This window comes from Alternaria alternata, assembly GCF_001642055.1.
Source record: "Alternaria alternata strain SRC1lrK2f unplaced genomic scaffold CC77scaffold_3, whole genome shotgun sequence".
Lineage (NCBI taxonomy): Eukaryota > Fungi > Ascomycota > Dothideomycetes > Pleosporales > Pleosporaceae > Alternaria > Alternaria alternata.
In genome coordinates, this window is record NW_017306192.1 from 618,652 (window position 1) to 644,836 (window position 26,185).

The 26,185-nt window shown below is 53.2% G+C and overlaps 6 protein-coding genes across 6 annotated transcripts; 2 read left to right on the forward strand and 4 right to left on the reverse strand.

The window, feature by feature from the left end:
* Positions 1–457: 457 nt before the first annotated feature.
* Positions 458–3,597, reverse strand: CC77DRAFT_981495 (F-box domain-containing protein). Its single transcript, XM_018536086.1, has 3 exons — positions 3,136–3,597; positions 1,127–3,064; positions 458–1,077 (listed from the first exon to the last, which is right to left on the reverse strand). Exons 1-3 carry the CDS (start codon positions 3,421–3,423, stop codon positions 556–558), a joined length of 2,748 nt encoding a protein of 915 aa, XP_018389850.1. The 5' UTR covers positions 3,424–3,597; the 3' UTR covers positions 458–555.
* A 150-nt stretch (positions 3,598–3,747) lies between these two features.
* Positions 3,748–8,003, reverse strand: CC77DRAFT_1016807 (P-loop containing nucleoside triphosphate hydrolase protein). The gene is made up of 8 exons (XM_018524283.1): positions 7,692–8,003; positions 5,929–7,640; positions 5,790–5,883; positions 5,466–5,734; positions 4,653–5,415; positions 4,446–4,604; positions 4,254–4,396; positions 3,748–4,201 (listed from the first exon to the last, which is right to left on the reverse strand). The coding sequence occupies exons 1-8, from the start codon at positions 7,758–7,760 to the stop codon at positions 4,003–4,005; spliced, it is 3,408 nt and encodes a 1,135-aa protein (XP_018389851.1). The 5' UTR covers positions 7,761–8,003; the 3' UTR covers positions 3,748–4,002.
* A 281-nt stretch (positions 8,004–8,284) lies between these two features.
* CC77DRAFT_1016808 (HCP-like protein) lies at positions 8,285–11,538 on the reverse strand. Its single transcript, XM_018524284.1, has 3 exons — positions 11,181–11,538; positions 8,560–11,116; positions 8,285–8,506 (listed from the first exon to the last, which is right to left on the reverse strand). Exons 1-3 carry the CDS (start codon positions 11,291–11,293, stop codon positions 8,495–8,497), a joined length of 2,682 nt encoding a protein of 893 aa, XP_018389852.1. The 5' UTR covers positions 11,294–11,538; the 3' UTR covers positions 8,285–8,494.
* Positions 11,539–12,224: 686 nt separating this feature from the next.
* CC77DRAFT_1047069 (histone deposition protein Asf1) lies at positions 12,225–13,463 on the reverse strand. The gene is made up of 4 exons (XM_018527477.1): positions 13,298–13,463; positions 13,208–13,247; positions 12,847–13,155; positions 12,225–12,794 (listed from the first exon to the last, which is right to left on the reverse strand). The coding sequence occupies exons 1-4, from the start codon at positions 13,404–13,406 to the stop codon at positions 12,401–12,403; spliced, it is 852 nt and encodes a 283-aa protein (XP_018389853.1). The 5' UTR covers positions 13,407–13,463; the 3' UTR covers positions 12,225–12,400.
* An 894-nt stretch (positions 13,464–14,357) lies between these two features.
* Positions 14,358–17,430, forward strand: CC77DRAFT_520067 (hypothetical protein). The gene is made up of 5 exons (XM_018532007.1): positions 14,358–14,477; positions 14,528–15,170; positions 15,223–15,729; positions 15,820–17,190; positions 17,240–17,430. The coding sequence occupies exons 2-5, from the start codon at positions 14,601–14,603 to the stop codon at positions 17,363–17,365; spliced, it is 2,574 nt and encodes an 857-aa protein (XP_018389854.1). The 5' UTR covers positions 14,358–14,477; positions 14,528–14,600; the 3' UTR covers positions 17,366–17,430.
* Positions 17,431–20,174: 2,744 nt separating this feature from the next.
* CC77DRAFT_1057656 (Sec7 domain-containing protein) lies at positions 20,175–25,019 on the forward strand (the record flags this gene model as incomplete). Its single annotated transcript, XM_018528041.1, has 3 exons — positions 20,175–22,878; positions 22,926–24,658; positions 24,711–25,019. 3 exons carry the CDS (start codon positions 20,175–20,177, stop codon positions 25,017–25,019), a joined length of 4,746 nt encoding a protein of 1,581 aa, XP_018389855.1.
* Between the last annotated feature and the right edge of the window lie 1,166 nt (positions 25,020–26,185).

Genomic DNA, 26,185 nt, shown 5'->3' on the forward strand with positions numbered 1-26,185 from the left:
AACTAGGCCAGTGTTTAGGTTCGTGTTCGAGATGATCTGGGGTTTTTTTCTCATAGGCGTGTGAGTGACGGGCGTTCTGGCAGTAGATATGCGGATACCACAGGCCTGCTCATGGTTGGATGTCGGGCTGGTAATACTGTTTGCTCTCGCATGCAGCAGTCGCGATCGTCACAAATCGAGCTCGGGCCATGCACAACGCGTATTCACGTGGGGCTATCTTTGTCCTTCCTTGGGAGGTATCTAGGTATCCTAACGCGTCAATAGAAATTACACATGAAGAGAAGGTACCAAGTCGACTTTCACTACCAATGCTGAATTAAATGATGATGAATTTCTAACATCTAACATTAAATTGCCCTGAAACGTATCAAGCCATCTGACTTCGCGCACAAAAGATTCCCAGGTCTCGAGACCACATACCTGATGAAGAACTATCAAGGATATCTACCATATACGCCGTCCTACTCCATTCCCTTTCATGCTCCATTCCATGCACATAGTAAATGACGCAGTAACACTATATAACACCATACCTGTCGTATCAATCCCATCATCTCAAGGCCTTAGTACGCCGTGCCGCCTTCTGAACGCCTCGACTCGTTCCTCGTAGAAGAGTATCTCTCGAACACGTAACTTTGGGCCTCTCTGCGAGTCTTGCACAAACGATTCGTCATCGCTTTCCACATCCACATCATCGCTCGCTTCGCTCTCTGTGTCGTCACCACCAGGCGGCATAGCGCCTTCGTCCATGTCGTCGTCATCTTCGTCTTCCGTGGCTTCGCTCTCGTCGTCAGAAAGCATGGGATCGTGTGTTGCGTAGGCAGAGCCGCTACCATCAGCGTGCATACCATCGTGCCGTAGATCATAGTTCGATGGCCGGTTCTCCAGTATCTCGAAGCACTTAGTAGACAGACCCATGTAGCAGAGCTCGATTTCCGGTCGCAGATGCACAATGTCGAGAATCTGGTAGGCGAGCTCGCGCGGATCTATGTTGCTGCCATGTGCGTGGTCTGCAATAAAGGGAATATAAAGAGAGCGAATATGAGGGATGTACGGAAGACGCTGAAGAAAGTGATGCTACAAAAGTTAGTCAAACGTATTCGACTTGCAAGGAGTTGCAACATACCCAATCCTTGTAATCGATAGACACTGCGAGTTCTCGCAGGCTGTTCATACGACCGCTTGTTATGTATGTCAGAATCTCACGGTTGAGCATCCATCGTCTCCATCTCGAACTAGCACTCGTATGTCCGTCTGGTCCTTTCTCACCACTGTCAATCATTAATTTCTTCAGACTACCTCGGTGTCTCTTCAACGGCCCCTTGTAGATTGCGTCTACTGTCACCGTAGACGAGTAAGACCGGCCTTCTTGAAGGAAGAGCACCTCAAGACTATTGGGCGCCAGTGTTTCTTTAAGGAAAGTGATCAGCGATGGGGACACGGTATTGGTGTGAATTCGCTTGAGGTTGAGTTGATACTCTGTCCGGAGAGTGTAAGACGCCTTGTACGCCTTGGACGAAGATGGTGAGCCGGGGTAAGGGGGACGAGGGGTATATGTCCTTCGCAGTATCTTCCACAGTTGTTCGTGGTTGCTACAATGGAGAAGAGTCAATGTCGACAGAATCGACCAGTCAAAGGCTCTGCGAAGAACAGGGACGGAGAGAGGAACGCGTTCGAGTTCCAAGACTTCTAGCTTCAGTTTGCCAGTCAGTAGGGGCTCGTCTTGTGAATTGGTGGTCTCGCCATGAGGAGGGGACTCTGCATATGTCTTCGAAGCCGAGTTGTCTGTGTTGGCAGTCTGTGCAGTTTGGTCAGAACCATTCGGCTGGTTGTCGCTAAACAGACTAACGCCCTCCGTTATAGAGTTGTCTTCCATCGGGTTACCAAAATGGTCTACGTCCTGCTCCAGATCCCGTTCTTGTAACGAGAGCGAGGCGATAGATGGCAGGGGTAGGGATGCGGCCGACTTGGCCGGCGTTGCTTCCACTGATCGCTCCGTGACACCAGTAGCGCCAGACTTGTGAGACGGAGGCTCTTCTGAATGGCGCATGTTGTGTATGCGGCCAACAAGGATGCCCAGAACACCTCCTAGCCTCTTCTCTCCTATTGAAGAGGCTGCCGTCGTTGTAGCATTGTAGTCGACTTGCTGCAGACCTTCACCTTCCCAAACCGTCACCCAGTCTCGCTGCTGTGCGTGAGCAGCTATGCCAATTCTTAGTTCGCGTAGCTTCCTCTGGGACCTTGCGATCAGGATGCTCATCTCATCGAGGTATGGCAGTTCGTCGATATCCAAGACACTCAAGCTCTTCAGCGCAGGTATGGCGGAAAAGGTAGGGTGCTCAACTCGATCTAGGGCAGATATGCTGCTCGGTGCGTACGGGGGCACTACGACTATGGGAGCCTGCACGGTGCCAAGACCGCTTGGATGCGTAGTGTTTGGGGGCGGAGGTAAGTTCTGGTTGTTGAGTATCATGGGCGGTGCGGGTGGTGGGATTGGCGCGTCGATTGTGTTGTCGTGCCATCGTATCCAGAGCCGGTCCAGACGGCATTCCTCGCCATCACTCCTGTGCGCGAGGCTTGACAGGGCAAGCCAGACATCGCGAAGCACACCCGTAGGCATGTCCCACACGAATGTCTCGAGGTTGACCATACGCGCAATGGCAAGCGCTACCAGCGTTCCCAGCATCTTTCCGCCTTCCTTTGTAATCATGTACTCCTGAACCCATGCTTGCGGTCCATTGCCGAGTGAGAACTTCTTTGTGAACTGTCCGTAGTAGTTGCCGAACCGCCGCTGCGGTACGGGGTATGGGTTTGCGGCAGTCCTCAGTATGGAAGTTGGCGTCTGTCCCTGTAGTCGCAGCCGGTTCTGGTGGGGGAAGCAGTCGTCGCCCATGACCAGTGTCGCCAGGCCATAGGTAAGGGCGTCCACGCCGGCGCGAGGCTCGTTGTGGGTGCTCTCGTCCGGCCACACAATGTCGAAACGCGAGTATATGCACGGGATCGTGAGACGATGGAGGGCCGAGTGGCAGAGGCAGAGCGAGGTGAGGTCGTTTGTGTGTGGAAGCTGTTGAGTTGCTGGTCAGCATACACCGTGCCGCACCTGCAAGGCGCTGCGCGTAAGCCCGCCCTACTCACCTGGTGTATTATTTCCTTCAGGATATCCATAGGCAGGTCCAGCAACTTCAAGGGGCCCTTGGTGGCTTTCTCCTTCCCCTTCGATTCTACGCCCTGCTCAGCTGATTCCGTCGCATTCACCATGCTCGGCGCTGGGGCGCTCATCCACACACCCTCGGCGTGAGCTTGCATCTCGGCGGTATGCGCATCGTCCGAGGAGGGCGAAAAGGCGCGGGCGAGGTCCCTCTCGGAAGGTAGCGGCGAGGCAGTTCGTGGAGTGTCGGGTGTTGAGGGTGGGGAGTCGGCCATGGTGTGTGTGGGACCGACACGTCGTGGGGGGCAGCATATAGGCTCCCGGAGGAGGTGGGAAGCCGAGTGCGGGAACAGCACGAGAACACGGTTCTTACATGTGCCCAAGGTTTGCCAGCGAGCCGTCGAGTGCAAGTGTTGTATCAGACCTCGCAATCGACGTGGTTGGCCAAGAGACCCTGTGCACATCATGCCAACTCCGTTTCCCTGTACAACAGCCCCGGCCGCCGCTTACGCCGCAACTACGCTTTGCACGGCAAATGAGCTGACACGTCCTACGACCACCTTGATACGAGAGTCAACACAACCAGTTTCTCCACATAGCAAAATTCGACTGATTTACTTCACCATGCTAGGCGTACATGCATCCGTCCACTGCGCATGTACATGCAACTGCGGAGACAATCCAAGTCTTGCGTCTGCACTGAAACTACGGTACTATACATGTATACTGCTTGCCATGAAATCAAAGTTGCCTTTGTGAGCGGGTATAACCATCCAAAAACTCCATGGTTAGTAGCCTCATACAACAACGCCGATAGAATGCTCAACAAATCAACGCCGTATCCCAGGGGCATCTCAACTTCGTCCCATGTTCAGTGCCGTCTGCCCACGCTCTGGGTCCGACATCTTGATGATCTTGACGTCCGAGGTTTGGGTGACGCTGCTCATAGACTGTGGGGTGATGAAGATGAACTGTCGACCGATTGAGCGGCGAGCAGCTTCGATGATCATGTGTAAACTTCTCTCACGGTTGACATTGTCCATGAAGACGTCACTGGGACAATTAGTTAGCTAGTGCAGGGAAAAGGGGACTTTGGACAACTTGCAATTCGTCGAGACAACGAATGGGTGAGCCCATTGCATCCCATAGTGAGAGGAGCAGGCACACGGTAGAGTAGGATTTCTCTCCTCCAGAGAGCGTCTTGGTTTCTCTACCATCTCCGCTTCGCTCTGTGATATCCGGTTGAACCTTGCAAAGTCAGCGCATTGTGCGGCGTCGGGCTAATGTTCAAACTTACGTGAATATCAAGAAGAGCCTTTTCGTGGTCGATACGAAGCGTCCCTCTGAATTTGCGTTCGCTCAGCAGATAGTTGAACGTGACCCGCGCCCGGACAGAAATGCCATTTCGAAATTGCTTCCACCGAAGACGTCGGTTATCCAGGGTCTTCATGAGTTGCTGTACCATGTTAGCAGAAGTCAAAATCGTACATGCAACTATACTTACACGACACAAGTTGTCGATGTCCTCATACTCCTGTATTGCATCGTGGTGCTTCTGCTTCGCTTCACTTGCCGCCCGAGTAAGATCCAGCTGCGATCCACCGAGCTCCCTTTCTGTCTCCTTTCTTGTTTTCTCCATCCTGACCATCGCCTCTTGGAGCTTGTCAGATGTCTTGTCAGGGGGGACAAAAACACGCTCTTCACAGATGGTCTTCGCACCATCAATCACTTCTACCAGCAGGGCCTGTTGATCGGCTAGCTCTGCTTGCCACTGCTTCTTGATGTCTTCAGCTTTGGCAACCTGGTCGATTGCGGCGTTCTTGAGCTTGAGCTGTTCTTCTCGCGTGCCCTGCATTTTTCGAACCGTCGATTGCGCCTTCTCGAGGCGGAACTGGTAGTCAGCGACAACCTTTTGCGCTTCATCCATCTCCCGTTTGTTCGCCTTGTTTTCATCATCAAGCTGGTATTTTGAGATTTTCAAATCTTCAAATGTTCCCTCACTTATCACCAATTCTTCTTGGGCCTTTGCAAGGTCTGCCTCGCGCACCTGGATAGCTGCTGCGTCAGGAGTTGCTTCGTCCAATTCGTTCTCAAGTCGGTCCACTTCTTTGTTGGCACGTTGGAAAGCAATTTGAAGGTCTTTCTTCTGGCGTTCGTGATCTCGTATCCGAGACTTGCATGTATTGACCTGATCAAGCCGTTGACTAGAGATCTTCTCACAAGCCTCAAGTTGTTTTTGAGCCTGAGCGAGATTTCTCTCCTCTGTCCTACATATCTAGTTAGCAAGTTTCCAGACATGTGGATCGTTTGTTCGCACTTGATCTGTGTAGGCTCATCTACCTGCATACGCAGAGGTCCGGAGTATTCCGCAATCGGGCTGTTGTTGATACCTCCGTTGTTGGTGTAGCTGATGACGCGACCTTTTCGAGTGTCGCCATCTGCAAAAGTGAAGCACATCTTAACATGTTCGGTCGATTTTCCACGGGCATCCATGAAATGGGCACCTTCCTTCATGTCCTCGATGAGCACGGTCTGCTCGATCGACTGATTGATAATAAACTGATTTCGAACAAGGTCTTCTTCGATCTGTGTATTGGTCAGCTGGATATCTTTACACCATTCGCGCAGAGACCGTGCTTACCGTAAGAGCTCTCATCCATGTCACAAGTTCATCCGGAGGCTCACTCCCAGTGGTGTCTATGTGCGCCTTTTTGCCAATGTATATTGGAGCAGACCTAGATTTGTTAGCTTCGTCGACGAAATGAGAAGTAAACACATACCAGCCAATCCTGTTCATCAGGACAGACAGTGTATTCTGATCTTGCCTGCTTGTGACAACAAACCCATTCAAGGCTTGACCGAACTGCTTTTCCAAGATCCGGCCCCACTGAGACTTCACCAACTTGACGTGACGACCGAGAGGCCCGACTGGTGGTTCTCTGAACCTGCGCTCAGACTTGATCGCATTGAGTAACTCATTCAGCTTTCTGTGATTTGGATACGCTTCGATCCAGTTGCTCTGGCCTCCTTGCAGTGCTCTGATAGTATTCATGATGCGTGTGACGCCGGCCCGCGCCTCTTCCGTTTCACGATCCGCTTCATGCTGCTCCTTCTGGGCGTCCTTGAGCTTCTCCTGCAGAGCTGAAAGGCCTGTATCATGGGCTTCGAACGCAGCCCTGGCATTGTCGCGTTGTACTTTGGCTTCTTCACACTCCCGAGCCTTCTCGGCATGACGACCATTGTCCGCTTCAGCCTGTCGTCGTCGGTATTGCTCGATCTCTGCTTTGATATCTTGCACTTTCTTCTTCTTTGCTTTCAACTCGCTATGAACATTCCGTTCATCAGGCTGTAGTTGCTGGAGTTTCGTTCTGATGTCTTGAAATTTCCCTCTGGCCTCAAGTAACGATTGCTCCGCAGGCTCTAAATCAGCTGTAATATCAGTGACAGATTGCTTCGCAGCTTCACAGGCTTGATCTGCTTGTTCGTAACGCTCTGCTGCCTTCTCTGCGTCCCCTTGTAGCCCTTGTATGACTTCATCGCATTTCGTGATTTCCTTTAAACTGTTTTCCACCTCTTGTTCCTGCTCCCGGACAGCCGCCCACGCTGCTTGATTGGCGAGCTCCGCTTCCTTATCTCGCATGGTCTGCAGACTTGCCGCGCGTTTAGCTTTCCTCGCCAGCACTTCCATCTCGTTTCTCAGGACCCTAAGGTCGGCTTCCTTGACCTCTGCTCTCGCATTCATCACTTCCAGAGACTGTTCGATCTGCTGATAGTCTCTATTGAGATTCTCGAGCTGCGTGCCTTGCAGGAAGAACTTGTATTTGTCTTTCGATGTCGAGTGGTTCAGAAACTGTCTTGCCATGTCCTGCGTTAGCACGTTCATTGGGTTGTCAATTTGCATAGAGAACGCGTCCAGGATGTCTTCAAGCTCAGCCTTTTTGTTCGTAACAAGTTTGTTATTTACGTTTTTGAGCTTGAACCCCGAAGTGCCGGATTTACTGAAGTGTCGTTCGACGATGATCGAGTCGCCGTACTGCGCAGGTTTGTAAGCGAGTGGCCCTTGGTTCTTAATCTTGACAGACACAGAGGAGTGCTCTTTGCCCTCCTTGATGAGGCTCTTGAGGTTCTGGGCGCGGTTTGTGGCTGTAGCCTTTCCACCCAGGCAAATTTGAATTGCTGTGAGCACTGCGCTCTTGCCGCTACCGTTGTGTCCGATGATGAAGTTGATCAAAGGTCCCAAGGTCACCGTTAGATGTTCGTGACACATAAAGTTGATACACTGAACTTCCTCGATGATACCAGAGTCTGTTGGCTCGTTCTGCCGTTTTGCAGTCGCCTGGCGTTCTCTCTGCACCTGCTGTGTTGCCCATATCTCATGTTCGCGAGTCTGTTCGCCTTCATCATCGGGTGACTCGCTGCCGCTTGCCGCGTCGGATCGTTCGTCATCTGACTGGTCGCTGTCTTGGGATTCAGATTGTCGGGCTCGTTTGCCCTAGACAGTGTTAGCATATGTGTTGGTGCTGGCTTGGGACGGTTGATGTACGCGACTATTGTTACCTGAGCCGCTAGGATCAACCCCATCTGTGAGAGCGCGAGGGCGCTTCGCAGACATTACTGCGGCTACTCCGATCCCAGAGAAAGAGTTGGGGGGGCGCGGTTGAGTTGGGGGGGCCTGGTAAGCGTTTGCAGGCGAGGCAGTTCAGAACGCGCTCCTCCCCCACTGAACCGTTCGGGAACCGCGCTAGTATCCGTGCCTGGCGATCTCACATTGACGCGGTAATATAAGAATTCACAAACGATGTACAGTCGGGACGAAATGGTATTGAGCGAACATGAATCATATAGGACAGTTCTGGGTTGGCTATGGTGCATACTACAGTTCGATTCAACTCAACTACGATTGACCCTGACACGTGATAGCGCGTCACCGCGTGATTGCCTTGGTGCCATCTCATCCCACCTACTCTAAAACGTAGTGCGACATCGCGGTGCTACAGCGGCTCATGTTCTACGCGCGCAAGGATACCTACGCTCCAAACCGCAAGGCATCTGTGTGTAGTCAGAATACATGTTGTTGAAATAGAAGCAGCTCACAAGCTAGGTACGATCACGTACTTGGCCTGCAGCCACACATCACACTTGAACGTCCAGCCATGGCACTAAATTGGGTCATGTCATTTCGCGACTGGAATTTTTCTATACTAGACAATCACCAACGCCGCCTCAGGTGTTTCCAAAAATGGGTATATCAAGTGTCAGTACTGCGACTGTTCACTACTATGCAAGATTAAGATGTTCCGCTATGCAAAATTCATTGAGTATCGCGCCGTGCCAGCACTGTTCAATCTACATGACAATCTGAGATACGTCAGCAAGCGTTTTTGGTCACCAACAGAGGTGATGCAACTTACACAATCGCTGTCCTTAGGCGCCTGTCCTATGCCCATCTCATCAAACGTCTTTGGTCCCTTGCCTGGTGTCGAAGCAGCTGATGGCGCTGGCTTAGGTGGTGTAGGCGTCGCCGGCTTACCTGCTTGCACTGGCGCAGGCTTGGGAGGTGGTTGCTGTTGTTGCAATGTTTGTACCCTATTAGGCTTGGGCATGTTGTCGTATCCGCTAGGACGACCAGAGGAGCCTGGCCGTGATGAGGGTCGGGAGCCTTGACCGGGTGTAGTAGTCGAGGGTCTATCCATCCGTGAAGAAGTCCTACTCTCCTGACCTGGTTGAACTGTAGATGGGCGGGTGTGCTGGCGGGGCTCGAGAGGCGCGACGTAGCCAATGTCTGGCAGTGTGGGCGCTTTCTTGAGTGGCGCCCCTGTCGGTTTCTGCAGCTTGTTACGTCCATCTGGCGCACTGTATCCAATATCAGGAGGCTGCGTCGTCGATGGGCGGTTCTGGGATTCTGGACGTTGAGCGCTCGGTCCTCCCGGCTGTCTGTAACTCGCTGGTCCTCCTGGTGGCAGCGGCGCACCACGACCACCGCTGGAAGGGCGTCCACCACGTCCTGGACCCATGTTGTCCACACTCGTGTGAGGACGCATTGGCATCGGACCCAAGTCGTAACCAGGACCGGGATTAGGTCGAGGACTGCCGCGTCCATAAGGATCATTTGGAGGATAAACGTTGGGGTTGATGTTGAATGCTGACGATGCAGGTCGAGCACTCGAAGTCCTCACCTCTGGCGCAAAGCCACCGGCGATACCTGGCCGCTGTGGACTTAGTCGAGGGGGGCCATTGTCCATAGGGTATGGCGCTGCTGTAGAGGGACGGTCGTAGGGAGCCGACATGGGGGCATTCGAGATCATTGGGGGCTGGTCAGACATAGGATACGGCGTTGTACTATCGCCCCTTGGCGGATGGCGACCACCTGTAGGGGTGGCTGGGGAGGTATCGCCGTAATCAGAAGGACTGATATCGGTGATAGAAGGCATAGGAGCATGTGACTTTTGCAGTCTCGCTGGCCGCTGCCCTCGCATGGAGCCGTGCTTCGATTTGATCATGTTGATAGCGACGTTTTCATGGTCCTTCTTTGACAGCGTCCGTGACAGCTTGGAGATGCTCTCTATACGTGCAGTCGCATCTTTGTTGCCGTTCTTCTCTGCCTTTTCGTACCACTCCAAGGCTTTGTCAAGATTGACCGGCGTGTTCATGCCGATCTCGTTGAAGTAGCCCATGGCGAATTCTGCTGTCGCGAGGCCAGCCGCTGCGGCACGTTGCGCGTATTGGTACGCCAGCTCTTCGTTCTTATTGAACTCTCCTTCGTGTCCACAGAGGAACCATTTGCTGATAGCCATGTCTGCCTCGGGCTCACCCTGCCTAGATGCGAGTGCGTTGTAGTGTAACGACAGCGTAGGGTTAAACTCACAGCCCAGACTGCAGAGCTCGTAGGCGGAGCCCATCTTCAGCTGAGCCTTTGCGAACCCGAGATAGGCGGCTTTCTCTATGTTTTGTCTTGCGCCCTTCTCATCGTAGGGCAAAAACATCTCGGGCACATTGATTTGGGGCAGTTCTCGCGCCTGAAGCATGCCCAGCACGTAAGCACCCTGTGGAGCATTCTCATCGGCAGTGGCCGCAGCCAGTTTGATCAGTTGTACTCCTCTTGCAAAGTCTTGTGGCTGGCCGTGCTGTCCGAGCAGCGTCATCATACCAAGACGGTAGTTGGAGGCTGAATCGCCTTGTTCGGCGCCAGCTTTGTAGTTCTGCAGAGCCTTGATGGGGTCATTCGACTGCTCAAACTGCATGCCCATGCGGTATTCTGCCCTTGCGTATCCCTTTGCAGCCGCGCGGGAGTAGCATCTGAACGCTTCCTTCTTGTCTGCGCGCATGCCAAACTTGCCAAACTCTAGCCACATACCCCGCATAAAGGTCGCTTTCGGATGGCCTTGGTCCGCTAAGAAGGTGACTACGTTCATCGCGTCCAGACGGAGCTGGTGCTCGACTTGTGGTGTGGCCGGTCTCGCCCCCTGGATCTCTGAAATGCGCTGCTCGTGCAGTTGCGCGGCGTCTACATATTGCAGTGCATCTTGTGCCCATGCCAGCTGCATCTCGGGATCATTCGAGTTGAGCACCGGCAAGCGGGCATTCTCCAGGACAGCCTCCTTCTCATCGTCGGACGGCGGCACGTTCGGAGGCTTGTTGGGAAGCTTGGGGAAGGGGGAGAAGTTGGGCGAGTCGTGGCTCTGGGCGAACTGGTTGTAGTCGTGCGACGGCTGCTGCTGCACCGACTGAGGCTGCACGTTTGGTGGTTGCCGGAAGGCAGAGGAGATGCTCGCTTGCCGCGCCGGCCATTGATCGTTGTGGACAGGCAGCTCGTTCTGGTAGCTCGCCTGTCGCGGCGGGAAGTTCTGCTGTGACTGATTGTAGCCCTGCATGGGTGACATGGCGCCGTTGGTACCACGAGGGCCGTTGGCTTCCAGCTCCAGATGCGCGATGTTTTCTTGCATGTTCTCGGGCACTTCGGGCATTATCCTACCGCCAAACCTACGTCAGCCGCAATTTCAGGGCATGCATATGGTGATGGGCTAGAACGAACCGCTGAGGCGCAGGCGAGATGACTTCAGGCGAAGGAGCCGGCATATAATAGTCATCGAAGCCTCCTGGCACAAAAGTCGCCCCGAGCTGGGGTTGGCCCTGGTGGTAGCTCATTATGATGTTGCGATAGGGTATCAACTGCTGCACGCTGTGATGCTTGAGATGTAGGCGTCAGCCGTTGTCCAAGAGAAACAGCGTTCTATGCAGGTTGCCGCTTGGTTCCAAGGACCGTTCCGCGAAGCAGTCATCGAGGCCGCCATGCATGCCGAGTGACGCGTGGAGCAGGAAATGAGCGTACCACGTACCTTAACTTGGTGGGGTATGTCCCTGAATCGCCGTCGCTAAATGCGAACTCGCCGACAACCCTTGCGATCTGTCGGGTATCGTATACGAGAAAGCCGTCGATCCCTCGTAGTCGTATATGGATCAAGTATGTCGCCAGAGGTAGCGGTATAAGTAGCGGAGGCGGCGGCAGTGCGCGATTGAGGAGTGGCGCAGGCGGAAAAGAATAGGTTCAGGAGAGATTCGAAACGGCGGAGCAGGCTGTTTGCTACTGAAACAGACGCTGAAGTAATCGCGGCAGTCCTAGGAATATGGGTAGTGAAAGGTGCGTTATTTGACGTTGAGGCCCGAGTGAGCTCTCCAGCTTGCATACATGTGCGCTTCCAAGGTCACAAGAACAAGGAGTGGATGGTCCCTCGAGGTGGTGACCGGCATTTGTTAACAATGTCATCCTTTACCCGCCTGTCGTTCACAGCTACTATAAATGTTTCGACAAGTCTCGGAAACCAGCCGCCGAGCTCACGTTACTGTGCCATTCACTTCGAGGCTGTGCAGTGACGTTGACGTTGCTCCGAACCACCACTTTCGGTCGCGCACGCCTGTCGTAACAATTTCGGATCTGACGGCGGATCCACCAGGTCAGGACGGAGACGAAATGCAGCAATGGCTTGCGCGGCTGCATACGTTCTAGCCATCCAAGCCTCATCACCAAGGTTTCTGTCATAGCACGCAGTTTGTCACGTATGATGTGCTACAAATTCAACAGGGTATTCGTAATTCAACTCCTTCGTGATAAGACGAAGACAAAGTCGTGTTGACAGAGCGACACTGCAGCTACTGTATACATATCTGGAATGAAACCACAAGGCGGCGGAGATCGCTTACTGCTCGAGGCATCCGCGATGATGAAGTATGCAAGCAACAAGGATAGAGGCACATCTAGTGGACCATCACGTCCGCACCAGACTGTTGCTGCGGGGCACCTCCGGGCTGTTGTTGGGCTGGCTTGTCACCGTTGGCGGCGCCTGCCTCACCCTCATCCATCTCCATGTCATCGTCGCCGCCCTCCTCGCCCTCCTCCTCCTCATCGTCTTCTGAATCTTCAATGTCAATCTCCTCGCTGCCGGCCTCAGACTCGGCATCCTCATCGTTGGCGGGGCCTGCAGTGTCCTCGGCGCCTGCCATGGCAGCATCCTCGCCCTCAGCGGCAGCACCCTCACCCTCTTCCTCTTCCTCCTCTTCTTCCTCGATACCGTATTGGTCTCCGTCTGCGGTGAGGTCGGCCTCTGGCTGCTCAGGGGGGAACTCAGGAGGTGCAGACTCGTCGGAGTCCCTACCAAGGTTAGTACTGCCAAAGGAACGTAGCTGTCTGTGCTTGAACATACCACTTGATGGCAAAGCGCGTGACTCGTGGCTTCTCTGCAAGAATCTGCCTCTGCACCTTCTCGATGACGGGCTTGGTAGGCGGGTCGAGTGCCAGCGCCTCGTCTGTGTACTCGTTGTTCACATAGTATCCGACACGCACGAACTCGCGCTCATCATAGCTGCAGCTGAGCAGAATGACTGTGACACCGATGATCTCGCTGTTGGGAATGCGCGACAGGTTGGGAGGGTCGGCCTTGAATTGGAACTTGTTGACGCCAACCGGGAGAGGACCGACGAGGACAGAGTCGAGTTCTTGATCGTACTCGTTTCTGCGGTATGTTGATCAGACGTGTTCATAAGGGGATACAGGAGTGGTCTTACGAGGTCGCGGAGCCAACGTAGGTCAACTTCCACTCGAGGTCTGGAATTTATTAGTGACAGTGGCGGATATGCACATTCGGGCGCACTTGCCCTTCTGTAGTTGCTCAAGACACTCGAAGGTGATCTCAAACTCGTATGGCTCGTCAAAGCGCGCGGGGTTGTTCTTAACTTCGACACCGAGGAGCGAAACGACAGACATTTTGGAGTCGGGGGGTAATTGATTGGGAACAAACGCAGGTGGTACGACTGGTTTGGGTAATGTGATGGATTTGGGAGTCGAGAGGCGTGCGTGGTGGGGATTCTGCAAAAGGCGGCAGGAAAAGGTGTTTGTTATGGAAGCGGTGAGGACGTGCGTTAGAGAGATCGCGGCGGCAACGATCAGTGGATCATTGTCTTTAGGCCTGTCGCGGGTCGCGTCCTTTGGAAACGTGACCAGGCGTTACGCGTTCGCGTCGAGGTCGTATGCTCTTTGTCCCCCGCATCTGGAAACAAATGAGACGAACTGATCAGGCGTAGCATCGCTCCTTGCTTGATTCCGAGCCTACCAATTACCCATGTTACGATAGATTTCGTGCTTGATTGACCTTGGTAGGTACTTAGTAGCGAGACTTGGATCCAGTCAACTGCATTAGCCTCACTGGCTCCAGGAACGTCGCAAATACGGTCAACGTTATACGTAGTCTTTGGTTGGAGGACAACACCATCTCCTTGGTTTGATGCGCGACTCTCTGTGTAGTGTTGAGGGATACCATTGAGCCAGATCTCATAATGGTCGGCTTTTGCATCGCAGGCGTTGGTTCAGAGATATATAGCCCATAGTCTCCGTGCATGCCTGACAAATGCCTGGAGACTACAAGCCACGTGGAAGCTTCCACTGTCATGCCCACAGCCTCGTCTTTGCAACCAAGGTAGATTGAGTTTGGTGGGACATGGGACTGAGCCAATGACGCTGACATAGACTAATCAGCCATAGTCAGTGCTTCACGAAGAGCCAAGGTGGGGCTGACGGTCTTACTAGGTCGCAATAAAGCTGCCAACACAGTCACCACGAAACAGTCGTCCAAGCATCTGTGATTCAGGGACGAGGAGAACTTCCAAACGCACGATTCTCTAGAGGTTTGACATTATCCGCAGCTGCTGGACAGTCTGGGTCCTGGGTACCTGCACCATCCAGCAATCCCGATTCCTACCTAGGTCTCATATCAAGTTCCACCTGCACTATCATCTAGCTGTCGAAAAGGTAGAGGACAGGCAACCAACCATTACTAACGTATGATGCGCCCTGCTTGATACCTTCCGTCTCGCTAATCGCTGCACAAGCTGTACGAGTCTGGGATCTTACGTCCGTAAGGAACCGATCCTTCCACCACTGGGCTGTAACAACACCTCAGACATGTCCAGCCCATCGTTGCCGAGCCAAAATGGTTCTCAACCTTCTCCACCAGTTGTCGCCGATAAGACGACACATCAGCCGCCACCGCGCGTTCGTCGTCGCAACCGGCTCATCACTTCTTGCCTCGAATGTAGGCGTCGGAAACTAAAATGTGACAAATGTCATCCGTGTGCACACTGCACCAAGAACGCACGTCAATGCGTCTTCATCGCCTCCGGGCTTGACTCAAACGCCCAGGCAAAGCTCGCTGAGGTGAAGGAGCAGATGGGCCGTTTGGAGAGGAGCCTCGAAGAAGATGTCGCACGCAAAACGGAAGCAAATACTCGAAGCTCTTCTGATTTTTCCAGGGTCAGCGCACTGCCTGGCCAAGAGCAGTCTAGCGACAAAGAAGACGATGAGGAGACCCAAAACCTGCGACCGACGCATCTCGTTACCGAAGATGCCACTTACTATGAGCCCGACGACGATGTCAACCTTAATGAAGATATAGACGATCTGGGTTTTCGCATGGGCCGAATCAGAATCACAGAACGCATTGGAGGACTTGTGCGCCCAAGATTTTCCGATGAAGTGAGTTCACATTTGTTTGACATGCACACCTATACTGACAGAGCTGCACTAGCTTACTCGGGCACTTAATGAGCTGCCAGACTCAGAATACCCTCCTCAGATTAGTACCGGAGAGGATCCTGCAGATTGGTTAGCCCCTACACAGGATTACGTTGCCCCGTCTTCAAATTTCATGTTGACATCGACAATCAATCAAACATATCTTGAGGCTCATCTGCCCTCACGAATGGTGGTTGACGAGTTGCTCGCTCACTATTGGAACTTTGTTCATATTGTAGCCCGAACAGTGCATCGCCCTTCATTCGAGCGACAGTATCAGAACTTCTGGATCAGAGTCAACATGGGCACGGAGCCTCGTTCATCTTTCCAAGCCGTGCTCTTTGCAGCATTATTAAGCTCAGTCATCTCCATGACTGAGGATGAGGTGCGCGTCAAGTTTGGCATGGAAAAACGAACAATGGTAGACAGCTTCCGTGAAGGAACCGAAAAAGCACTTGCTAAAGCCAACTTCCTCCGCACTACGAAACTGGAGACCCTCCAAGCATTTGTGACGTACCTTGTAAGTCCGTAAATTCCCAGAGAGAACTGAGTGTTACATCCTAGCTTTTGCCGCTCAAGTCTACAAGACTAAGCTTACACTTGTTTACAGATCCCCCTTTGTCGCAATGAAGTATCCCGCTCACACTCTGCGCTCACCGGATCACTTATCCGCTTAGCCGAGTGCATGGGTTTGCACCGAGATCCAACAGCGTACAGTTCCTCGCCGGTCGAGATTCAAGTACGGCGCCTCTTGTGGTATCAAATCTGTTTCTTGGATCTCCGGACATGCGAAGCTGTTGGCCCTCGTCCACAGATTCGGCTCGAGGATTATGATACCCGCTTCCCACTGAACATCGATGACATTGATCTCGACCGTGCCGAGCATGGTGACAGCAGCGTAGACGTCAGTAGAGATCGTAAATACTTTACCGACATGACGATTTGTCGTATGCGATTTGAAGCGTACGAGATGCATCGTTTTCTTTGGAGTGAGCGGCCAAAATTGGATCGTAAGCGTGCCGACGGGAAACGCGAAATCACAATCACCTCCATTCTGTCACGTGTTCAATCTTTTCAGTCTGCTATGGAGAAGAAGTACGTCCCCATGCTGGACCGCTCAGAGCTGTTACATGTTTTGGCGTCAGAACTATATGGTATCGTTTCGAATCGCCTCTATATCTCGATATTACAGCAGTATATCACTTCTGCCCGCAGCAGGATGCCGGAGCGCCTACGACAGCTGACCATGAGCGCAGCAACCATGATCTTAGAACATGGAATGGCAATCGAGCTGCACCCCGTCCTATCCTCCTGGTCATGGATCGTCGGTGCCCTCCACCAACACCACTGCGCGCTCCTCCTCGTGAACGAGATCTATATAGCGAATCCAGAGCCCGCCATGGAACAGCGTATCTGGAGGTGTCTAGACTACTCGTTCAAACTACCACCAGGCATCCCCAATGTCGAGAAGACAAGAATGGTTCTGGAAGAACTCATCGGAAAAACGAGGAAGTACTCAAACCTGAAAAGAGTACGAGTCCCGTCCAACATGCCACAACCGTGCTCAGAGCCTAGACAACGAGTGCAGAGGGAAGATAGAGAGCGCAGTGGAAGCACGCAATCGAACCTGAGCACTCTTGGTCCTCTCTCACATCTATTGAACGGAAACATGGTTACGCAAAACTGCACGCCGCCACCACGACCGCAAAGCCCACCGGCTGGATCCGCATTAGCAGCCGGGGTCAACACATTCCCTGGTGCCATACCGCTTTCGGACTGGGGTACCTTTGATATGCCAGCGTCTGTACCCATGTCTCCTTACGGTGGTATCGCACCCACCAGTTGCTCTTTGGTGCCCGGTGCTGCACAGCAAGGTGGAAGCGATGCCGATAGTCCCAACTCGGTTATTTACAGAGGTGATGGGATGGCTGGGAGGCCAACATTCGGTAATGCTTTGGATGCCATCAATGATATCGATTGGGTATGTGACATCCTCTCCCACTGTACTACCCTTACTGACTACTATGCAGAATGACGTCGAGAAGATGTTTGGTGGTGCTGAGGTTGGGGCAGGCAACATGATCATCCCGCCTTTTGCCTTTCCGTCGTTCTCGACTCCGGATTTACAGTGGTCAGCGCAAGATCGGACAGAGTGAAAGATGGGTATGGGGTTGCCGCTGCTGATAACACCACCACAACCTACCAATTCTTCTACATACGACCATAGGATCTTGAGAGCAAGGCTTCCCGTTCGCTCAGCCCTATTTAAGCAAGATACCGGCGGATTAGTAGTTAGGTGGGTGACCACTAGCGAATCCCCGCTGTTGTATGTTTTTGGATCTCGAGGCCTTCTTTTTGCAACTGACCTGAATATCGCACAAGGCGTATGAAGGACGGTACCAAGATATTTGTACAACACGATATGAATTACTGCATTGTGACTGGTTCTCTCTTCGATTGTTCTGAAATTGCCAAGTTTTACGTCCCCCCTGCGAAAATGCATGTTCATATGATACAGCGAGCCGACTGTAAGAACCAAGATTATGGTCGTTAGCCCGGTGGAAGGTTGAGTCTTTCCTAAATGCAGCGTTGGTCTGGAACTCTGGCATAACGAAGGCTCGGAGGGCAAGGAGTTTCCTACAGATTTGGTCTTCCCGAATCCTATGTTCGGAAAGGTATGAATCCTGCTGGGTCTTTTGTATCTTACAAGCAACGTATTTCAGGGCGTATCGTCGATCAGCTGGGAACTACAACGCCCTCAAAGCACATGTTGCCAATATTTCAAACTGATTCACTCAATCGGATCGTCTTCTCGGTTTGCCACTTTATTACAATTTGTCAAAGGCTATACAAAAGCCAAAGTACGTGGCAGGGTCTAGAATACTAAAGTATGTGGGAACGTTGAACTTTCCCCTGGAAGGCAACCACCAAGTGTTCATTTGTGTTGTCCCGGTACCTGTGTAAGGTTTGCTTGCGAGCTAGGGCTGATGGATTGACGGCACGGAACGAGACCCGGCGGTAGCGTAAGGTTCAGGTACGACATCATAGTCTATCAAGAAGGTCGATGCAGATGCGGATTAGACAAGACCCCTGCTAGGCATTGCGTTTCACGACCCAGTCGAATTGCGTTCGACGTTGTTCTTATCGCAAGGGAGGTATGTGTGGGGTAGCAGCCGCGGGTAAAAAGGGTTTCGAGATTGACATCGAGGATAGCGAGTGGCATTCACGTGCAAGGAACCACTAAGATGCGTGATAGTGGGGTATTCGTTGCACCAGTATTTGGAAGATGGGTGGCGCGGTTGCTCGCTTGCCGTTCTCAATTCTAACGTGCCAAGGATAGGGTTCACGCCGGAAGACGCACCCAGAAGTTGGATATGTGAAAGTACGTATGCAGGCGTAAACATATCTGTACGAACTGCATGTAAAGCATTTGCTGATTTGGAAAATCAACACTAGATGCTATGCTACTCCTGTTGAGTTGTGGCGCGGCCACCAAAAGCGATCGTGGAGGGTATAAAGTTTCGGCTATCGTGAACGGACATGGTTTCTCGCCGGGCCTTCCTAAAAGTATTTGGCCGCAGTGCGGTAAGTTTAGCTGTGAAGAAGAACAAGAGGTCCGATAACAGGGGCTATTGAATGTGACGAATGGTGCATGATAAAGCGAGCAAGCGCGATACACGACTGATGGTTGGTTCAGTATGCCGGTCCGGTCTTGGTATATTGGAATGATGCAGCGTAAACATATAGCCGGCGCGACAAAGGAAAGTGCGCGTGTGGATTACTCGAGATATGAAATTCATCTTAAGTGAGCGGAGCAGCTGGCCAGGAGCAGAAGGTCTATACTACAGCTTGTAAGACGTTTGCGGGTTGTGAAAGGATGTTCCCTGTGTGCGGAAGTTTTGCAGGGCACATGTGCAGGCTCGGAGATGTGTACCGCTTAGCGAAGCTTAGTATACAACGTGTCTGCGGTTGTGATGAGTTGTCCCTCAGGGGTTCCACGGTGTAGACTTGTGCCGTTGGGCAAAAGCACGTCCAGCGATGCTTTTCTCCACCAGCTTGGCGGCCAAAAGAGCCAAAGCATGCAGGAAAGCGGAGTTTGTGGATTGCCCGCAGGAGGCGCGACCCGTTGTCTCAAGCCCTGCTGCAGCCCCCCGGGAATGGGTACCTCTCTGTACTTGGTGACGCGAAACACCAGTCGTGGATATTGCGGTGGCCAGGCCAGACATGTGAGCGGGCCTATCAGGGCGCGGTCGAGTGGTTCGGATGTGTTTGCAAGTCAGTGTCGCTCGCAGGCGTGGTGGGAGCTGGTCAGGGCTCGGGGGGTCCAAGACATTTTGACTCGTAGTCGCGACCATGTTGGTTGTGTCGGTCGTGGGCGTGCAGGGGTGCGAGGGACAAGGTTTGGATCTTGTGCACCTCCATCTCAAAAGTTGCTAGCTGCCTCTCTCTCCTGCATTGGGGCCAGCAGCGCTTCCTTCGACTCTGCACGCGTCTTGCGACCGCGCGACCGCGTCCGACTCTCTCCCATCCGACTACCCCTGGGGTTCGAGGCTTCCTGTGTCGATCCTGCGTAGTGCTCTCGCGCGTGGCTCTTTTCGGCCTCGTCCTGCAACACCACCAACATCGCGGTTTGGAACCCCTGAAGCCCCCGCAGCTCTCTCGTAAAGTTAGTTTAGACCGACGTTCCTCTGCGCGTGTCATGCGACTGCAAGACGCCTTGCTCCACCCCTAGCATCTTGTGCCGCAAGCCGCTGGCTTCCCAGGAACGAGGAACGGCGCGCCCAAGCAGCATCGCGCCATTGACCTGCATCGTCACCTGTCCGTGCAATCTTCTGTCACGGCAAGATTCCCAATTGCTGCCGTACACCCTCGCAGACGTGTCTGGGCTCGGCGGAGAATGCTCCTGTGCCCAAGTGTGGGAAGGTCCTCGACGCAGACATTCATTCACATAGCCCGCAGCCTGCCATGGCCGACTACTCCCACCACCATGGCCGCCCATCCACGCCCACTGGCTCCCACACAACCTACAGACCAACCGGGTCCATGCGAGCACTCAACACCGACCAGCCCAAGCACGAGACCTTCTTCGACGATGCCACCCCCGTAGACGCCTTCAACAACGACCACCCCAAGCACGATCCGCTGCGCGACTCGCACGATCTTTCCTTCGCCGAGGGCGGCAATGTGAGAGACTCGGTCGTCGACAACATGCTGCTCTCGCTCGACCAGTTCGCGACCGGCAATCTGTTCGGGAGCTCAGGCCCGCAGTACTCCAGCTATGCCGACGACGACTTCTTCCTCCGCGACAACTCGTACCGCCCGCCCGGTGCCCGCCATCGCGGCCACACGTACACGTCGTCGCGCTCCTCCGACTACGACCTGAACCCCGACGACCACTCTCGATACACAGCCCACCACTCGCGCGCCCGTCGAAGCAACAGCAGCAACAACATCGGTACCCCAGTCCGCCGCAAGGGAAGCACGCGGGACATGTACACAGGGAGGCAGGCCACCGCCCAGTATGGCCAGCTCCAACAGGCCGGCCATCTGCGGGGCAACAACAAGAAGGGCAGCATGGGCAGCGGCTCCTCGAGCATCGACTTTGGCCAGTCTGGCATCTTGGGAAACCAGCGCCTTGGTTTTGGGAAGCGTTCGGCCAGTTTTGATCATAGCAATGCAAGCGACCGGGGGAGAATCTCGCCTTTGCGAGTCGAGTCTGTCCTAGACCGAGGCAGGGTCGCCTATCAAAACTACCCCGATGAATACGATGCCGCCCCCGAGCCCACCATTCCCGCCGGCCCTCGAAGGGTCCAGGAGCCACCGCAATCACCCCTCGCTTTCCCCCCTCAGCCATCGTACGCCGCACCGCAGGCACCCCGGCCGGGCCGTAGAGGCAGCGTCCGCTCCAACACGAGCTACAGAACTTTGCGAAAGAACAAGAGCCAGCCAGGACCAAGCATGAGGGCCCAGGCCCAAGAGTTTGTCAATGCCAGCACCTTGCGAGAACTGCCTCCTGTACCGTCATGGCACGATCCTTCTGCTCCATCGCCATCCGTGGCTTCACGAAGTCCACTGTTCCCTCCCCAGGCTCCAGCAGCGCCAAAGCCTGGCTTCTTTCGCCGAGTGTTTGGTGGAGGCTCTTCCAAGTCTACACCACAACTGTCTGCTGCCTCAGCTGGCCCTAACTCGTCACAAGAAAATTCAGCCCCTGTCTCCAGTAAGCCCCAACCGGCCGATGTCAACTCCATGTACTCTGCCGCACGACCGCGTACGACACCGAGCAATGGCAGCCATATTGCTTCCCAGATAAAATCGCTGCCAAAAGCCCCCCAGACTGCCAACCCTGCTCAAGGGGACGCACAAGCACTACAACCACCAACGCTTGGCAAAAAACCATCATCCTTCTTCCGGCGTCGAAAGAAGTCTATTTCTGAAAGCACGAAACCCCCCATCACGGCTCTCGAGTTTATTCAGCCAGCCAAGCCGGTACTACCCCCACAACCCAGCCCCGGAGTTAGTAGTCTGCGACAAGTTATGAACCCCTACCTTAATGACGCAGGGCGCACTGGTGACAGAACACTAGACGCGCGGGATGAGCAGTCAGGTGACGCTTCTACGAATGGATTCTCACCAAACTATAAACCACACAAGGATGCAACAGTCCGCGCCATCAAGTCAACTTCACGTGGGGACGATCAGACACCTCCTGCATCTCGAGGAGAGCAGTTAAGAGCTTCTGAAATGACCAGCACAGGAAGTCCCAAGCTGAAATTGAAATTGAAGCACGCGAAATCTCCCGCTCCGACTCAGCAGGAGGACACTTTCCTTGCGGATAGCAGCAGCTGCAACGAGGATCGCAGTGGTCGCGCAACGCCAACAGGCGATTACAGCGGTACCGAGGAAAGGAGACCGAGCACAGGACCCACTCCCTCGTTACTCAGACAATCTGAAGCAAAAAGCAATCGCAAGCCCAGTGGCGACCATCGGGCCGAGCTCCTGTCCCCTCATGACGACCCTATTTCTAGACGTGGGTCAGCATCGCAGTCTGCTTCAGAAGTTGAGGACGAAGGCTGGGTCATTACCGAATCAACTGACAGGGTGCACCGTACCGACAAGAAAAGCCCAGCTGCGAAGCGCGTGTGGCTTGATACCACTCTACCCGACGCACTCATCGATACTACCGACGACCTCAAGTTGCCATTAGAAGGTGCGCGATCATCCCAGCAGTCACTCGACAAGGTCTCGCCAGACGCCAATACCCCAACCTCACCTAATGACGTCTTCCTCTCTGCTACCAGTCTGCCCATAGTGCAGGTTGAAAGTCGCGACTCCGACACCATGCCCGCTGTTGTCGAAGACCGATCGATGCACAGCGAGCCCACTGATGCAGAGCGTGAACGTGCATTCCAGATTTACAGCGGCGATGATTCCTCTAGTCTGAAGGCCCAAGCGGCTACCTTGTTGGGCGATGTCAGCTTGTCCAGCACGCGCATGCGAAAGGCCTTTATGGACCTCTTTGACTGGACAGGCATGAACATCTTGGCTGCTATGCGTGACCTTTGTGGCAAAATCATTCTCAAGGCCGAGACTCAGCAGGTTGACCGCATTCTCATGAGTCTCTCAGAGCGCTGGTGTGAATGCAACAGCAGCCATGGCTTCAAGGCAGTCGGTAAGTAGCTCACTTTGCTATGAAGAAACACAGCTGACCGACGACAGATGTCGTCCATACTATTTGCTATTCCATCCTGCTGCTCAACACAGATTTGCACTTGGCTGATATCGAGTCGAGAATGACACGAAGCCAATTTGTCCGTAACACACTCCCTACAGTCACTCGCGTCTGTCAAGATTCAGTCAAGGCTGCAGGAGAAGAGACGCTAAGGCCACATTCCACTCACTTCCGAAGACCATCCCTGCCATGGAATGAGAAGTCAGAACCCAGCTCGCCGGGTCCTGACGCTACTACATTCTCTGCGGATGTGGAGGAGCCTGCGGAGGCTAGGAAAACCCGCAGTCGTCTCTCCATCCGACCTCCTGCTAGAAGTGGCTCAGAAGGTCTACTTTCCTTTGACTCTGCAGTATCCGAGTCTAACACACTTGTCAACTCGCCATACAATGGTCCTATGCGAGGATGGGAGTTCCAGGTCGAGACGGTGCTCAAAGAGTTCTACGATTCTATTCGTAAACAACGCTTGCCCCTCCATGGGTCTTCCGAACCTGTTGTTCATCATCAGCCTTCGTCCAACAACCTCTCCGTCAGCAACATGCTCCGCCGCACTCCCAGTGTGTTGAGCAAAGCACCGTCCGACAACACGAGTTACCGTGGTCGATCCCAAAACGATTTCCGCAATGTGGGCAGTCGATGGGCCTCTAAGAACCGCTCAAAGCAAAGATTGTATCCTTCATCTACCGTGGCATCTAGCCGAACCAGTCTGGACGACGGATCAGTATGGAGCCCCGCCGGATCCAGCTCTTGGAGTCGTTATTCGTACGGCAAGACCGGTACTTCCATGTCGGTGGACTCACTGGGCTCACACTTTGCGCATGGCGACTATCAACAGGCTATCGGCTTTGCCAATGCTCTTAGTCAAGCCATCATCCGTGAAGAGGGCATGACTATTGCTAGCGATGAAGAATTCTCCCGTGTGGCTCCGTTGTTGGAAGACGAGACACTCGAGCTTGTTGGAGCACCCTGGGCCAAGGAAGGTATCCTCAAGCACAAGCGACATCTTGATTCAGTGGATAGGAAGGCAAAGGATCGAGCGTGGAATGAATGCTTCGCTGTCGTCGAGAAAGGCTGTATGCGTTTATTCTCTTTCAGCATGAACTCCAAATCTGTTAGGCAGAAGAGCAAGCTACGACCATCTGCTGGTGGTGTTGTAGGAGGCGGCAACTGGATGGACAATGCGGAAGCTTTGGACAGCTTCCCACTCCGCCAGACTATCGCCAGCGCGCTACCTCCTCCAGGATACTCGAAGACAAGGCCTCACGTATTCGCGCTTTCACTCCCTACAGGAGCAGTTCATCTTTTCCAAGTTGGAACACCTGACATCTGTCGAGAGTTTGTGTGCACCGTCAACTACTGGTCGGCTCGTTTGTCCAAAGAACCTCTCATGGGTGGTGTCAGCAGCATGGAGTACGGTTGGGGTGAGAATGTCATCAACCCAGCTCTGATCCGTCAAGACAGTGCGCCATCAGTGCAAGGCCATATGCCCCGTCCGAGTGTCACAAGCTCCCTTCGTAGTTCGATGGACCATGCCACCGGCACACCAAAGCCCAGACTTCCCGGAGATAAGGTCGTCTTATCGGATTGGAGCCCACCAGCATCAAGCATGATGGCTAGTACCCTGATGGAAGTGGATCAGCTTAGAGCTCTTACCGACTATGTTAAGAACATTGAGACCGAGCTCGCTCACCACAACGAACTCAGAGCGCCATTGCTCATTGCCGTAAGTATCACCTTCCCGCTTTTCCATGATCATGACTAAGACACAATATCAGTTTTCGCCTCGACACCCCAATGCTCAGAAGGCCATGGCCAACTGGGAGCGCAAATCGCAATACCTTCTCAGGGAAATTGTGAAATTCCGGACCTATATTGACACTCTAGCAACTGCACAAGCGCAGAAGCAAAAGATTTATGCCGAGCGCGAAGCTCGTGAACAACAAGAGATGGAGGAGTCAGAAAAGGAAGCAGTCGCTACTCCGAAGGCCACTGAAGATGATGGTGCGAATGAAGCTTCCGAGCCTGCTCCATCCAAGACCATGCCAAACCCAGCTCTACCAGCAGCTTTCCTTTTACATCCCTGATCGCTGCCTTTCTGATTCTGGCATATACTGACGATTGATTTCTTTGTTACGAATAGTTACTCCTCTGAGGCGCACGATACGGCGTTTGCAACTGCTTCATTCGTCAAAGCCGAGTTTGAGACAGCGGCCGCACTCGGTGGCCTGACATCTTGTTATACCTATTGTAATATGTACGATTTCTGTACGTTCGGCGTCTTGAGCAGTTTTTTTTCCTATCACCTTTTCAGTTTAGTATGTTACTGCTTCATTCCAACGAACAAGACGATCAATCGCGAAAGTCATTTTGTATGGGACGGTACTTTGTGTACGATTATATTCGCTCTCAGCCATTATCAAGCTCGGGAAGATTGATGATGCATTATGGTTTTTATGGGATGGAGCTTGGTTCTTTGCAGTTATCCATTAGAAAGGGTGGAAGAGCACGATGAAGAAGCAATTGTTCAAACATTATACCCCACGTTTTCGAATAGCATACTTTCGATACTAGCTCTTGTTCCTTGGCTTTCTTGACATGGTTATGCGTGTCTATTTCTGGTGTGTTAACGTAGCATACATGACAGCTGGGAGTAAACGCACGTGGTTTGTCGCACAGCTTGCATGCGTATACACCGATTGACGAACGGCATCTCGTTACATCGCCCTCAGCCACTCTACATACCCTAGTCTTGAACAACGCACATGGCGACGATAGCTCAGAGTGCTGTAGCTTACTATTCAATGTAACTCCCATAGCCACCACCACGACATCAATGATGCTATTCAAGAAGCTCATTGCGCCCATTTCGAACTACTACTGCAGCTAGAACAACAGCGCGCGACAAAAGCGCAGCAGCGTTACGCCGAACACATTCGTAGTATCTACTCTTCTCCCAATCATCGTGTCTCGAGCCAAAATACCATTCGGTCCTCGCCGTTGGCGTGCAGCGTTCTGCGCAAGCCACACGAGGGGCTAGATTGTCCTAGCGCCAGCCTTTGAAGACAGGGTGCAGCAGCCAGCGCTTTGGTGTGCTTTGGTGTAAGGACCTGAACTGGATGGAAGAGTGCCCGAAAGGCTCCTTGCCACTACGCAAAGGTGGGATCGCGTAGACGGTGACAGGACGGTTTGAGAAGAGGCTGATGGCACAGCATGTAGCCAAGTGGTGTTGTATGCCTATCGCGTTAGAGGC